This window comes from Nematolebias whitei, chromosome 4 (assembly GCF_014905685.2).
Source record: "Nematolebias whitei isolate Nwh7 chromosome 4, NemWhi1, whole genome shotgun sequence".
In the NCBI taxonomy this organism is placed as follows: Eukaryota; Metazoa; Chordata; class Actinopteri; order Cyprinodontiformes; family Rivulidae; genus Nematolebias; species Nematolebias whitei.
Genome location: NC_056501.1, coordinates 11,064,570 through 11,075,971, shown reverse-complemented (window position 1 = coordinate 11,075,971; position 11,402 = coordinate 11,064,570). Strand labels below are relative to the sequence as shown.

At 39.9% G+C, this 11,402-nt stretch overlaps 1 protein-coding gene across 1 annotated transcript in view; it reads left to right on the top strand.

Moving 5' to 3' along the window:
- Positions 1-312: 312 nt before the first annotated feature.
- Positions 313-11,402, top strand: part of gpc2 (glypican 2) — a 14,932-nt gene continuing 3,842 nt past the window's right edge. The window contains exons 1-7 of the mRNA XM_037675682.1: positions 313-469; positions 3,267-3,425; positions 4,400-4,534; positions 6,274-6,449; positions 6,558-6,638; positions 9,183-9,348; positions 10,698-10,828. Of these exons, the coding sequence (XP_037531610.1) occupies positions 313-469; positions 3,267-3,425; positions 4,400-4,534; positions 6,274-6,449; positions 6,558-6,638; positions 9,183-9,348; positions 10,698-10,828 (1,005 nt within the window). The remainder of the gene's footprint in view (positions 470-3,266; positions 3,426-4,399; positions 4,535-6,273; positions 6,450-6,557; positions 6,639-9,182; positions 9,349-10,697; positions 10,829-11,402) is intronic.

The window sequence follows — 11,402 nt, the reverse complement described above, 5'->3', positions numbered from 1 at the left end:
CGTCAGATGATGGTGGAGGGCTGGCCGGGACTTTCTCATGTTCTCTCCTTTTATTTGCCTCATCCGGTCTGCTTAAGAAGGAAAACCCACCTGGACACGGTTGATGGAGACGTCGGTGATGTAAAACCGTGACCGGATGTTTGTTGTACTTATGGAGAGGAGACCATGCTGCTTTAAAAGACTCATGATTTTGGATGCAGTTACTCTTTTATAGCTACTTTTCATATTTCATTTAGCATATATTAGATCTAACTTCTACAAACCACCTCCTTCTCATTCACTGGTGGCTGTTGTTTGAGTCTGGTGGGGAGGATGGAGAACCGGCTGCTGGTCTGGCTCTGCGCGGTCGCAGTCCTGTCGGGGACCCGGAGCCCCGCGGCGGCAGCGGGGAGGAGCTGCTCCGACACCCGGCAGGTGTACTCAGAGAAGGGGTACAGCACCAACTCCGCTCCGGTGACTCAAATCTCCGGTAAGATCGGCTCCCCAGTCATTTATTAAAATAAAAATAATCACAATATGTTTATTAGTACTCCAACACTGAACATTAAAGTTATTATCACGCTGCTCAGAACTATTTAAAACCTGCAACCTTCATTGATGGACAGCAAATCAGTAATAAAGAAACTGAAAGAAAGAGCAATGTGGCTCAAATAAAAAGCCCCAGGGAGAGAATGTCGGTGCATCATGATGTTTTTCTCCAGAGAAACAATGCAGAGCTGTTTAAACCACATTACACCCACCCCCTCCACCCCTCTGTGTGGTTTAAATGGGATGATTAAGGGGATGAGCAAATTGCCAACACCGGTGCAACAAAGAACCTCGCCCCTAATTAGGCTTTGACCACCGTTTTAATCCATGCAGGCTCTGAGATCATCTCATTTTCAGAAACGAGATATTTTGTGGATTATAATCTCTGGAATTTCATGGAGGGGGATTATTTCAAGTTTTGTGACGGGTGATTGGTTTTACAAGAAAAGGGGGAATCCCTACAAGAAGACTTGTCTGAAAATCTAGTTTTCATTTTGGCTTAGCTCCAAATCACGGACAGTCCCAGACAGACATGGAGCTCCCCTTCGAGTAATTGTGAGGATTTATTCCATGGCAAATCAGAGCATCTGAGGCAACTGCAGAATTGATTGATTTTTTTTTTTTTTTGTGTGTGCGTTGGACTATCCCTGTCTCTCTGCTCACTGTCCCGTGGGCCAGGAGGGAGCAGATGGCCAGGAGTGGGAGAGAGAGGGAGGGATGAAGGGAGGCAGTTTAGAAATGGAAATAGACGGATAAGAACGGCTGATGGTGAGACACGCAGACAACAAAAGAGGCCGAGAGGAGCGTCAGCCGGGGAGGAGTTGAGAAAGAGACTTTCCAATGTATTAACAGACGCATATTCATGTCAGATGTAATGATGTTAGAGAAACACTGTGATGTCCTCATCTCCTCCTCCTGGCTGTTGTTTGCTCAGGTTATTACCTTTCAAACTGATCGGAGATGAAAGAAATCTGAAACCTGAATAATTCATGCAGTCAAAATGCAATTTTCTCCCAGAGCGTTCTATTTATTTAACGTTTCCAGATTAATTTCTCATTAGCAGGAGACACCGACCCTCTTCTTAAAAGGTGACCCACTCACCTAGCTCCATCTTATATTACAGATCTTATTGTCCCAAATTTTCATAATAGAGCATTTCACTCTCAGACTGCAGGCTTACTTGCGGTTCCTAGAGTTTCCAAGAGCAGAAGGGGAGGAAGATCTTTCAGTTATCATTCTCTTCTTTTGTGGAACCAACTTCCAGTTTCTGTCCATAAGGCTGACACATTGTCCAGTTTCAAGACTGGGCTTAAAACTTTCCTTTTTGATAAATCCTATAGTTAGGGTTGGCTTGTTATGCGGCCATAGGCTTCGACTACTGGAGGACAAATTGACCTGATTTCTTAAAATGAACTGATACAAATGAAGAGTTTGCATTTGATATTTCTATCTAAACATGGTCAGATTCAGGTTTGGTTTATTGTTCATATGTAAAATCAACACAAGGTCAACAATACAATGAAATGCTCAAGACGAGAAGAACCGTCTTGACTCGCCAAAAAAAAAAAAAAAAAAAAACACACGCAAAAAACCCCAAAACAACAGCAAATATCAAAGCATGCAACAAAAATACAGAAACAAGGCACCAAAAGTGAAAAAGAAATCAATCTACAGCAGCATGGTCCTATTGGCAGAGTGGTTCTGATGACAGTGAGGTTATCTTAGCAACATGGTCCAGTTAGCAGCGTGGTACTAGCGGTGTGGTTTGGTTAGCGGCGTGGTATTTTTAGCAGCGTTAGCAGGTCTAGTTAACAGATCCCGTCAGCAGCTTGATGGTAATAAGGACTGCAGCAGCTGCCCTCCCAGACTGCACTCCAGAACTGGGTCTGGTGGATGCAGAACAATTGAGGTTTCTCCATGGAACCGAATGGGTCCGTAGAGTTCAGTCTGTGCAGGTGGACGGAGGATCATGGAGACGGCCACCATGACAGGCCTGAGGCTGGAGGGGGGCCAGGAACTGAACCACGGTGTCACGATGACAAGGCAGCGACACACAAAACTCCAGAAGTGCGTTGCGTTCAACCCGTACCGTGCAACGTAGGTGCGATAAAAGTTGAAACAAAAACAACAGGAACAGAAAACATGTCAAGTCGAAGCGGCGTGTCAGTGCTACCGTTCTGCGGCGCACGTGACGTCAGAGTCGTCGTGTGATTCTCGACCTGCCATTGTGTATCCGTTCCTCCTTCCTGTTCCTCTCAAACGCAGCCGGTCAAAGCAGATGGTCACTTGTCCTGAGCCTTGTTCCGCTAAAGCTTGGGAGTTTTTCCTTTCCACTGTCGCCTTCATGCTCGCTCAAGATGAGAGTTTGCGATGAAGTTAAACTCAAAGCAGTCTGCTCCTCAGATAAATAATGTTAACTTACTTTTTATGTATATGGATGTTTCTGTTCAGTGCCCTGAGATGACTTCTGTTGTGACTTGGCGCTATATAAATAAACTGAACTGAATTGTTTTGACTAATCAATGTACTCATGGGAATTATGGCACTTTTCTGGGATCTGGATCTTTTAGTTTAGCTCACCTTTCATTTTTCATCTCCTGAACAGCTCTTCACAAGTAGTGAAGAGCCAAATGATCCGGAGCCCAGAAAATAGCCATAAATCCCACCATTTAAATGTTAAACAATCTGTCTTAACCTTTCTTCTTCTACTGATGTTTTTTTTCTTTCTTTTGGCACAGGTGAGCACCTGCGTCTCTGTCCTCAGGATTATACCTGCTGCTCCAGTCAGATGGAGGAGACTCTGTCCTTCCAGAGCGAAAAGGATTTTCTCAAAGCCATCGAGGACAACAGCCAGTTCCTGTTGACCACATTCACCCAGAGACACCGCAAGTTTGACGGTGAGAGACGAAGACGCCCGAACCTGATTCATTTTATTAGAAGACTTGTCTTTAGAAGACAGAAGACACACAAACTGTTCATCCTATTTTACTGATTTCAAGCAGTTAATGACTTGGAAACATATTTAGAACATGTAAAGGCACCGTTTCATCCAGATGTTCAAATATTCTAAATTGATCTGAAGAACAGACTTGGTGCACGTGTGGTTTCTATTTGTTTAATTCATGCGCAATAAAGTTGGGGGGAATCAAATTTTCAACCGAACTAAAAAACACAAGTGAAGCAACACGGGTCCAGATTTGCTGACTAATGCACTTTACAAACCGCGGAGCCTTTAATTAGACGCGTTCGCCTCATTAAAACAGATATTTTCTAAACCGCCTTTCCAGACTTCCTGTTGTAAAATTTAAAATAGTCAAACCCCGACTTAAACCAACCACTATGACATCATCGTAACATCTGTTCTCCAGAACCACAGACGCGTTTGATCCACGGGCTGAGGAGCTCCAAGCACCGCCTTTAAACTGACCTTCAGTAAAATGCGTTAACTGGCATTTTAAGTATCTGTAAACTCTAATGGATTTAATAAGCATTTGTATTTAAGAGGTTTTAGCCCTCATTAGATTAAATTCTGTTTTGTTTGCAGTGCTGCAGGGTTGCATTGCAGCCTCGCCACAGAGCTGAATTTACACATTCTCCTCCTACCTGCTTGGACCGTTATCACCTTTTCTTTCCTTCACACTTTTATATAATGTCTGCTGTGAGTCAGGAAAAACACTTGCAGTGTGGGAGACTGCACTTGAGTCTTGAAGGCAGATTAGAGTACACGTACAACGGTGGAGGATCGGAAGTCCCAATAAGCTGATAATCTTAAAATGAAGAGGATGGAGTGTTGATTGTGGGCCTTTACAGAAACATGGCTAAAAGGGCGACAGACTCGTGTTTAATTTCTGCTCGTCGTGTCTCTTTGCAGATTTCTTCCGAGATCTTATAGAACTTTCTGAGAAGTCCATGAACCAGATGTTTACCAAGACCTACGGCCTGCTCTTCACTCAGAACGCGCACGTCTTCCAGGAGCTGTTTGTGGAGCTTCGCAGATATTATTCTGGTTGGTTTGATCGCCACGAGACTTGGTTCAGTCTCATATTTTCAGGAGGTCTTTGTAAAGCAACGCTAGCAGGGTGATTCTGCAATATAAAAACAAATAGGAAGTTTCATCTGGATTTCCATCAGTTAGAACAAATAAATAACGTTGTTTTTTTTTAAGGAACAAACTCCCGTGAAATAAAGTGGTTTTCTAATTAACGATAATAGTCTGAAAATAGCTGCAGTAATTTCTTGCTGAGCTGCTGTTTTAGTAAATCCAGAGCCACCCTGGACAGCAGTAAAGAAGCAGCTTTGTCTTTTTGAGGAGTCCTGACATGCCAAGTGGAATTGGAGGCGACAAAAAAGGAGAAAATTGGATTCCCATGGATGCCAGACTGTTTCTAATTCTATTCCATATCGCTCTGTTTTGGCATGACAGACGTTTGCTGGCGAGTCTCTTTGCAGGCTGTTGCTGCTTAGTCAAACTGTTTTTGTCGGCCAAACGTGCATGTTTGGATCATTTGAGGCCGTATCGTAGACTGCAGATTGTACAGTCACAGACACTGATAAGCACCCAAACTGACAGCAGGGTGTGGAAGAAAATATTTTCTGATGTTTTGACATTTATCTTGTTAATTTAAAATTTTTATTTATTATACACTAAGCTCTTGTTGCGTTGTGCTTTATAGCGGGGACGCTGATTCAGCACTACTTCTGCATGCTCTGAGCTATTTTAGCTCATTTAGATGGATGCTTGACTATTATATAAAAAAAAATCCAGATATTTTCCCCCAAGAAATACGTTGAGATGTCTTCATTTCAAACAAAAATATTGCTTTCTTTGAAATCTGCTTCAGTATGCATGCTCTGTTTTGGTCTTTTGTTTATAGTTTTTATTTTTTAGCTAGCCATTTGCTTTTTATTTTAGCTTTTAGCCAGCCTAGCTTCTTGCTAGAATTTTACTAATTTTGACTTTTAACTAGTGTTTTTAGCTTTAACAACTTTGTTTTAGCCTCCACAAAGTAATTCAGCACTCAGCTGTCACACGTTCTTGTTTGTCTTTTTCAGTTTCCTTTCATTGGAGTATTTCTTTTATCAGCTTGCTTAGCTTTGACAAACACTGACTTATTTCTTCTCATTTTCATCATCATTCTTCTGGCACAACTTGCTAGCTAGAGGTGAATTTATGCTTTTAAATCAACCTGAGCTGGTCTCTGTTAAACTTCTCTCGCCTTGCCTCATTACCATTCCTATCTTTAACAAGCCTAACCTGCTGCACATACTTTCCAGCCTGATCCCTCTTTCTCGCCAATCGGTACAAGTCCTTCTCGCCCTCTTTAGTGTTCAGCCTCCCATACAACTCATCATACGCCTTCTGTTTTGCCTTTGCCACTTCTCTCTTTGCTCGACGTTGCATCTCCTTATATTCCTGTCTCTCTCTCTTTTCAGTCCTCTCACTCATATTTCTTCTTGGCTAACCTCTTTCTTTGAATAGCTTCCTGCACTTCACTATTCCACCACCAGGTTGCCAGTGTTTTGTGTAGCCAAGCAGAAAAAAGTAAGGTCAGGTATTTGCAGAAGGTTAATCTCTTTACCAACAAAGTCTCTTTACATTTTTCTGCATAATAAAGCTTGAAAGTTAATGCACACCCTTCAGCAGTGAGTGAAAACTATAGATGCAAGAGTGTGTTGTTTTTCTTTTTCTCTTTATTCAGATATGTATTTTTTTTTTAACTTGACTGGTTTGGATTTTGTCCACAGGGGGCAGTGTGAGTCTGTCAGAAGTGCTGTCAGATTTCTGGTCCAGACTGGTGGAGCGAGTCTTCTCTCTGGTCAACCCCCAGTATCAGTTCAGCGAGGACTATCTGGAATGTGTCAGCAAACACGCTGAACAGCTGCAGCCGTTTGGTGACGTTCCCCGCAAACTCAGAGCACAAGTGCGTAACATCCAGAGTAACAGAAATAAATTGGACACATCTTCCAGCAGAATGAGAGTGGGATGTAACGTGTGACTCATGAGCGGTAACATTTGGCTTTATATTCAGGTGTCGAGGGCGTTCATCGCAGCCAGAGCACTTTCTCAGGGCTTGGCTACTGGTCGGGATATTGTGAGCAAGGCCACAAAGGTGAGTGGCTTCATTTCATACTCATCTGGAAAAAGAGCTTTCACCTCAGATTATATTTTCTGTTGGCAGGCTAAAATGGAAACGTGTTCTCGCTGTCAGAACGAAGTGAAAATGCTTATATGTATAATATTTGCTTGAATTTACTGCAACTCAACAAACAAAAACCCATCTGTCTTGAGACCATGCAAATTATTCTGATATATTCATATTGTTTGAGCAATTCTCTTCTCATCACTGTCAAGACGTGGGAGGAAAAGTTCATCATAATCCACCAGAAGAGATTAAGTGAGAACGTCCAATTCATTAGTTTCACTTTAAGTACCAATCAGTTGCTAAATGATTATTGAATTTTTCTGTTCAGTGCCCTGAGATGACTTCTGTTGTGACTTGGTGCTATATAAATAAACTGAAGGGAATTTATAAATAACTAATTTTAACCATCAAAGAATAATATTTCATAACAGTGCATGTTGTTTATTTGCAGTATTGAATAGGGATTGGATTTTTGGCCGATATCTAATATGTTAAAACTTATTTGGCCGATAACCGATACCAATATTTTTTATATACTTTCCTTTGTCAGAACATAGTGCTCTTATTTAGGCTTATTTGCGACAAACATTGTGTAACAGCTGTAAGAGCTGGTGACATAAATTCAGTAACAGCCATATGATATGCATAGCACTTTAACTTATATTAAATGAAAAGTGTTAAATATTATTTATTAGCATCAGTCACCTGCGATGCTGTCTCACTTGTGGAGGCTTGTTCCAGGTTCCTCGCTGCAGTGTGGGATCCTCTGCACTCCTGTGCATGAAGGACAGACTTTTTACGTTCAGAGTTTTTGTCTATCCATTGTGCTGTAACACTAATCATGCTAACGGGGCTAACATGACATCCAAATGTCTGTGGTAAAACTCACCCAAGCGCTATCGGCTGTTAGCGTCTCAATGACGTCGTAAATAACGGCTTGTAACTCGGGTAAGGCTACGTCGGAAAAATATCTCTGACTGGGGACGATGTAGCGAGGCTCAACGTAGTCCAAAAATCTTCGGAATCCGACATCCTCAACGAAAAAACAAAACTTCCACACGGCTGACATATTGACTTCTTCCTCTGCACCGTGATCAGATCAGCTAGGCGTGCGTGACATCATCACGTTGTGCACTGCAGACATCTTTGTCGCTGGGTTGCCAAACAAAAACAGCGCCCTTTTATATCGGTGATTTATTTTGAAGGAATCATCGATGTCCGATATTGAACTTTAACGCTAATATCGGCCGATACCGACACCATGCCGATAATCTCGTGCATCACTAATATTGACCCTTGTGTTGTCTTTTGGGGGGAAATCAGCCACACATTTATTTTTGTTTGTGCTTTTATTTATTTATTTTGGCACAGTTATAAAGTATGATTTCCATCTGAAAAAGCCTAAAAATCCTTTTACTTTTTAAAATTGTTGTCAGAGCTTTTTCAAATGCTCTCAACCTCACAGTAACTTTATGACACTCATTATCAGCCACGTTAGAATACACTGCAAAACAAATTTTAATCCCATATTTATTATATCATAAAATAAAGCATTTCTCAATAAGGTTTGTTCTTTTTGTACTTTTGATTTTTATATTAGCCCACAAAGTGGTGCTCAGCTTTTATATTTGAGAGCCTCTGAAATAATCTATCAGGACAAAGTTCACCTTGTCCCCGAAAAATGACGTCTTCCTCGGCCAAAGTCACAGCCGACAAAATGCTTTGTTTGGATGTAAGGAGCAAAAAAATGTGCACAAGTAAACATTTAGTACTAAAAAGTTGATTTGCATGCATGCAGAATGCAGAATGAAATGCTCCACGGCTGACGGTGAGTGACTGCTGTCGGTTTATCCAAAGGCAGGAAGTGATTAGCCAGACTGTGCACCTGCAGCTCGCTCCTATTAGTCGGTACAGGTGAAAAATATTTTTAAAATTAGCGATTTTTTTCACGGCCAGAGTAAAAAAATAAAAATACAAAGAAAAAAATATTAAAAACAAATATAAAAAAACCTTGCCTCATTTTCAGCTGCTGCTTCTAAAGAGTCTGCAGGGTCTTCACAAAACTCTGGATTGGAATAAAAAAAAAAAAAAAAGTAAAAAAAATAATTTCATACTAATAGGGCAAAATGCCTTTTTTTTAATATATGAAAACTTAAACAAAATATTTTGTGAGTTTTTAAACATTTTTTTTTAAATTTATTTATTTTTAACAAACGACCCTTAAAGGGTTCAAAAAAGTAATTTAAATGAGATTTTTGTTTTTGGGCTGAGAAAGTTCTAAAAGACCATTTTTTTTTTGGTGGAAAAAACATTTAAAGAATAGTATTTTTAAGCAGTTAAATAAGGTGGTTGATTATTTCCCTGAAGGACCCTGAATGGTCATAAAGTTAAAGGACAATACGAGGATTAAAGACATTGGAGATTGAGAAGTTGTGGCTGTTTTAAAGTTGCCCTCCCAAACACAAACTAGTGTGTTGTCTCATTTATTCTTATGTGCTGCTGTGCTTCCAGCTGACCGTAGATTCGGAGTGTGTGCGTGGCCTGATGCGTCAGTGGTACTGCCCCCTGTGTCGTGGCGTGCCCTCCCTGAAGCCCTGCCGTCCTCTGTGCCTTAACGTCATGAAGGCCTGTTTAGCCAACCAGGCTGACCTGGACACAGAGTGGAACAAATTCATCGGTGAGTGCGGGAAAAAGTTAGAGATTTGTTAGTTTAGGTGTGGCACCGTATATGATCAGTAATGAAATTGTAAAGGATTGTAACCAGGTAAACTAATCCTCCACAATAAAATAAACTGCACTTGTCACGAATGGTTAAATGAGCTGGAAAGTTTATTTTTTTACTACGTTTATTTCTGAGAAAATGGTCATTTTAATGGGTTAATGGAGACTGAATAATGCTTGAAAGCAGCAAGATGTGACCGTTTGAAACGTGTTTTTTTTTTTGTCTTTCAGAGTCAGTTTCTTTATTTGTCATTTGCACCACGTTTGGTACATGTGGTGGAACAAAATTGTGTACACAGGGTCCCAGTTACGTCCAACAATAAATTGTAAAAGAAAAACAGTAATAAGATCTAAGATATGAACTAAAAAAGACATTAACTAAAAATGCGCTAAGCACTAATAGCATAAAACATGCCCAACAGCAGCACGAACATGAGTCTGTGAGCAGACGAGTATGACAATAGTATGTAATATATATATTAATATATATATATATATATACTATATATATATATGATTGAAGATGTAGATTACATCATCGTTTAGTTGCATTAAAACAGCGAGCGGAGGTTTCCCTATCATTCATTTTAATAGTAGAAGTATAAATGCAAGTTTATCTAAAATAACAGACTATTTAAAACAGTTGAACGTAAGTTTTAGTATAATAACAGTTTCAGAGACCTGGTTAAATGATGAAAATATAAATAACTTTCTAATAGAAGGATATGGATTATATTATATGAATAAAAGTAATAAAAAAGGTGGGGGGGAGTAAGGGCCAATGTTTTTTTGTTTTCAATTTGGAGATTGTTCGAGCGTAGGCTGCTGTTCGTAGTTATTTTGTATTTATTTAACTAAGGGGCAGATATAAGATTTTTTTCTTCTTTCCGCACCCTTTTCATTCAATGTTTTTATTTTTATTTTTGATGAATTTGTTTAGTTTATTTTGTTTCTTTTAAATGAATGAATAAATCAAATTAAATAAAGAGCTGGAGCCCATGTCCAGCAGTCACTGTGTGAGACGGGTACACCGTGGACAGGACAAACGAGACACTTAACCATTCTCTCTCTCTCATTGTCCCATCTTGGGACAGTAGAGTCTCAAATTAACTTAGCATGCATGTTTATGGTTCGTGGGAGAAAACCTGAGTACCCAGAGAAAACACTGAAATCCTTCCATTTGTTAGGTTGTAGAATAAGCGAGCGACAAAAAGCTTTATTTATTTAAAGTATTTGAGCATGTATTGTGAAACCAAGCGAACTTTGTTGCTGGAGTCTTAGCAAACGTGTTCCTCTTTCTGTCAGATGCTCTGTACATGGTTTCCGAGAAGCTCGAAGGTCCATTTAATTTTGAGCTGGCTGCTGACGCCATCTCTGTAAAAGTGTCGGAGGCCATAATGCACATGCAGGAAAACAGTGTCAGCATCTCCAGTAAGGTAAGGGCGAGATCCCCGGCAGAAGATTTAACGACGTGAAACTGCGCTCCAGCGAACGGTTTGAATCTTTTCTTGAACCTGAAAATAGAAACGTTGGAAAATGTTTTACCGAAGCCTTAAAAATACATAACATAATTATTCACTGTTATTAGTCTAGTCGAAGCTTTAACATTGACTCTCTTTTAATTCTAATCTTCTAAATGCATGCATGAAAATAACAGGGATGAGGGACAGCCTCACTGTCCACCACCGTCTGGTGATAAATAAAGAAGATCCTGGTCTCTATTGACAGGAAGAGGAAACTTTCTATTCTTTCAGTTTTAAAATGTTATAATTTGACTAAATTTGCCGGACAACTTTCAAATAGACTTGTTTTTTGTGGATGTTGGATTATAACAGAGAAACTCACTCAACCCTTTTATAGGATATAAGATATATCTATCTATATCTATATCTATATATATATCTATATATATCTATCTATCTATCTATCTATCTATCTATCTATCTATCTATCTATCTATCTATCTATCTATCTATCTATCTATCTATCTATCTATCTATCTATCTATCT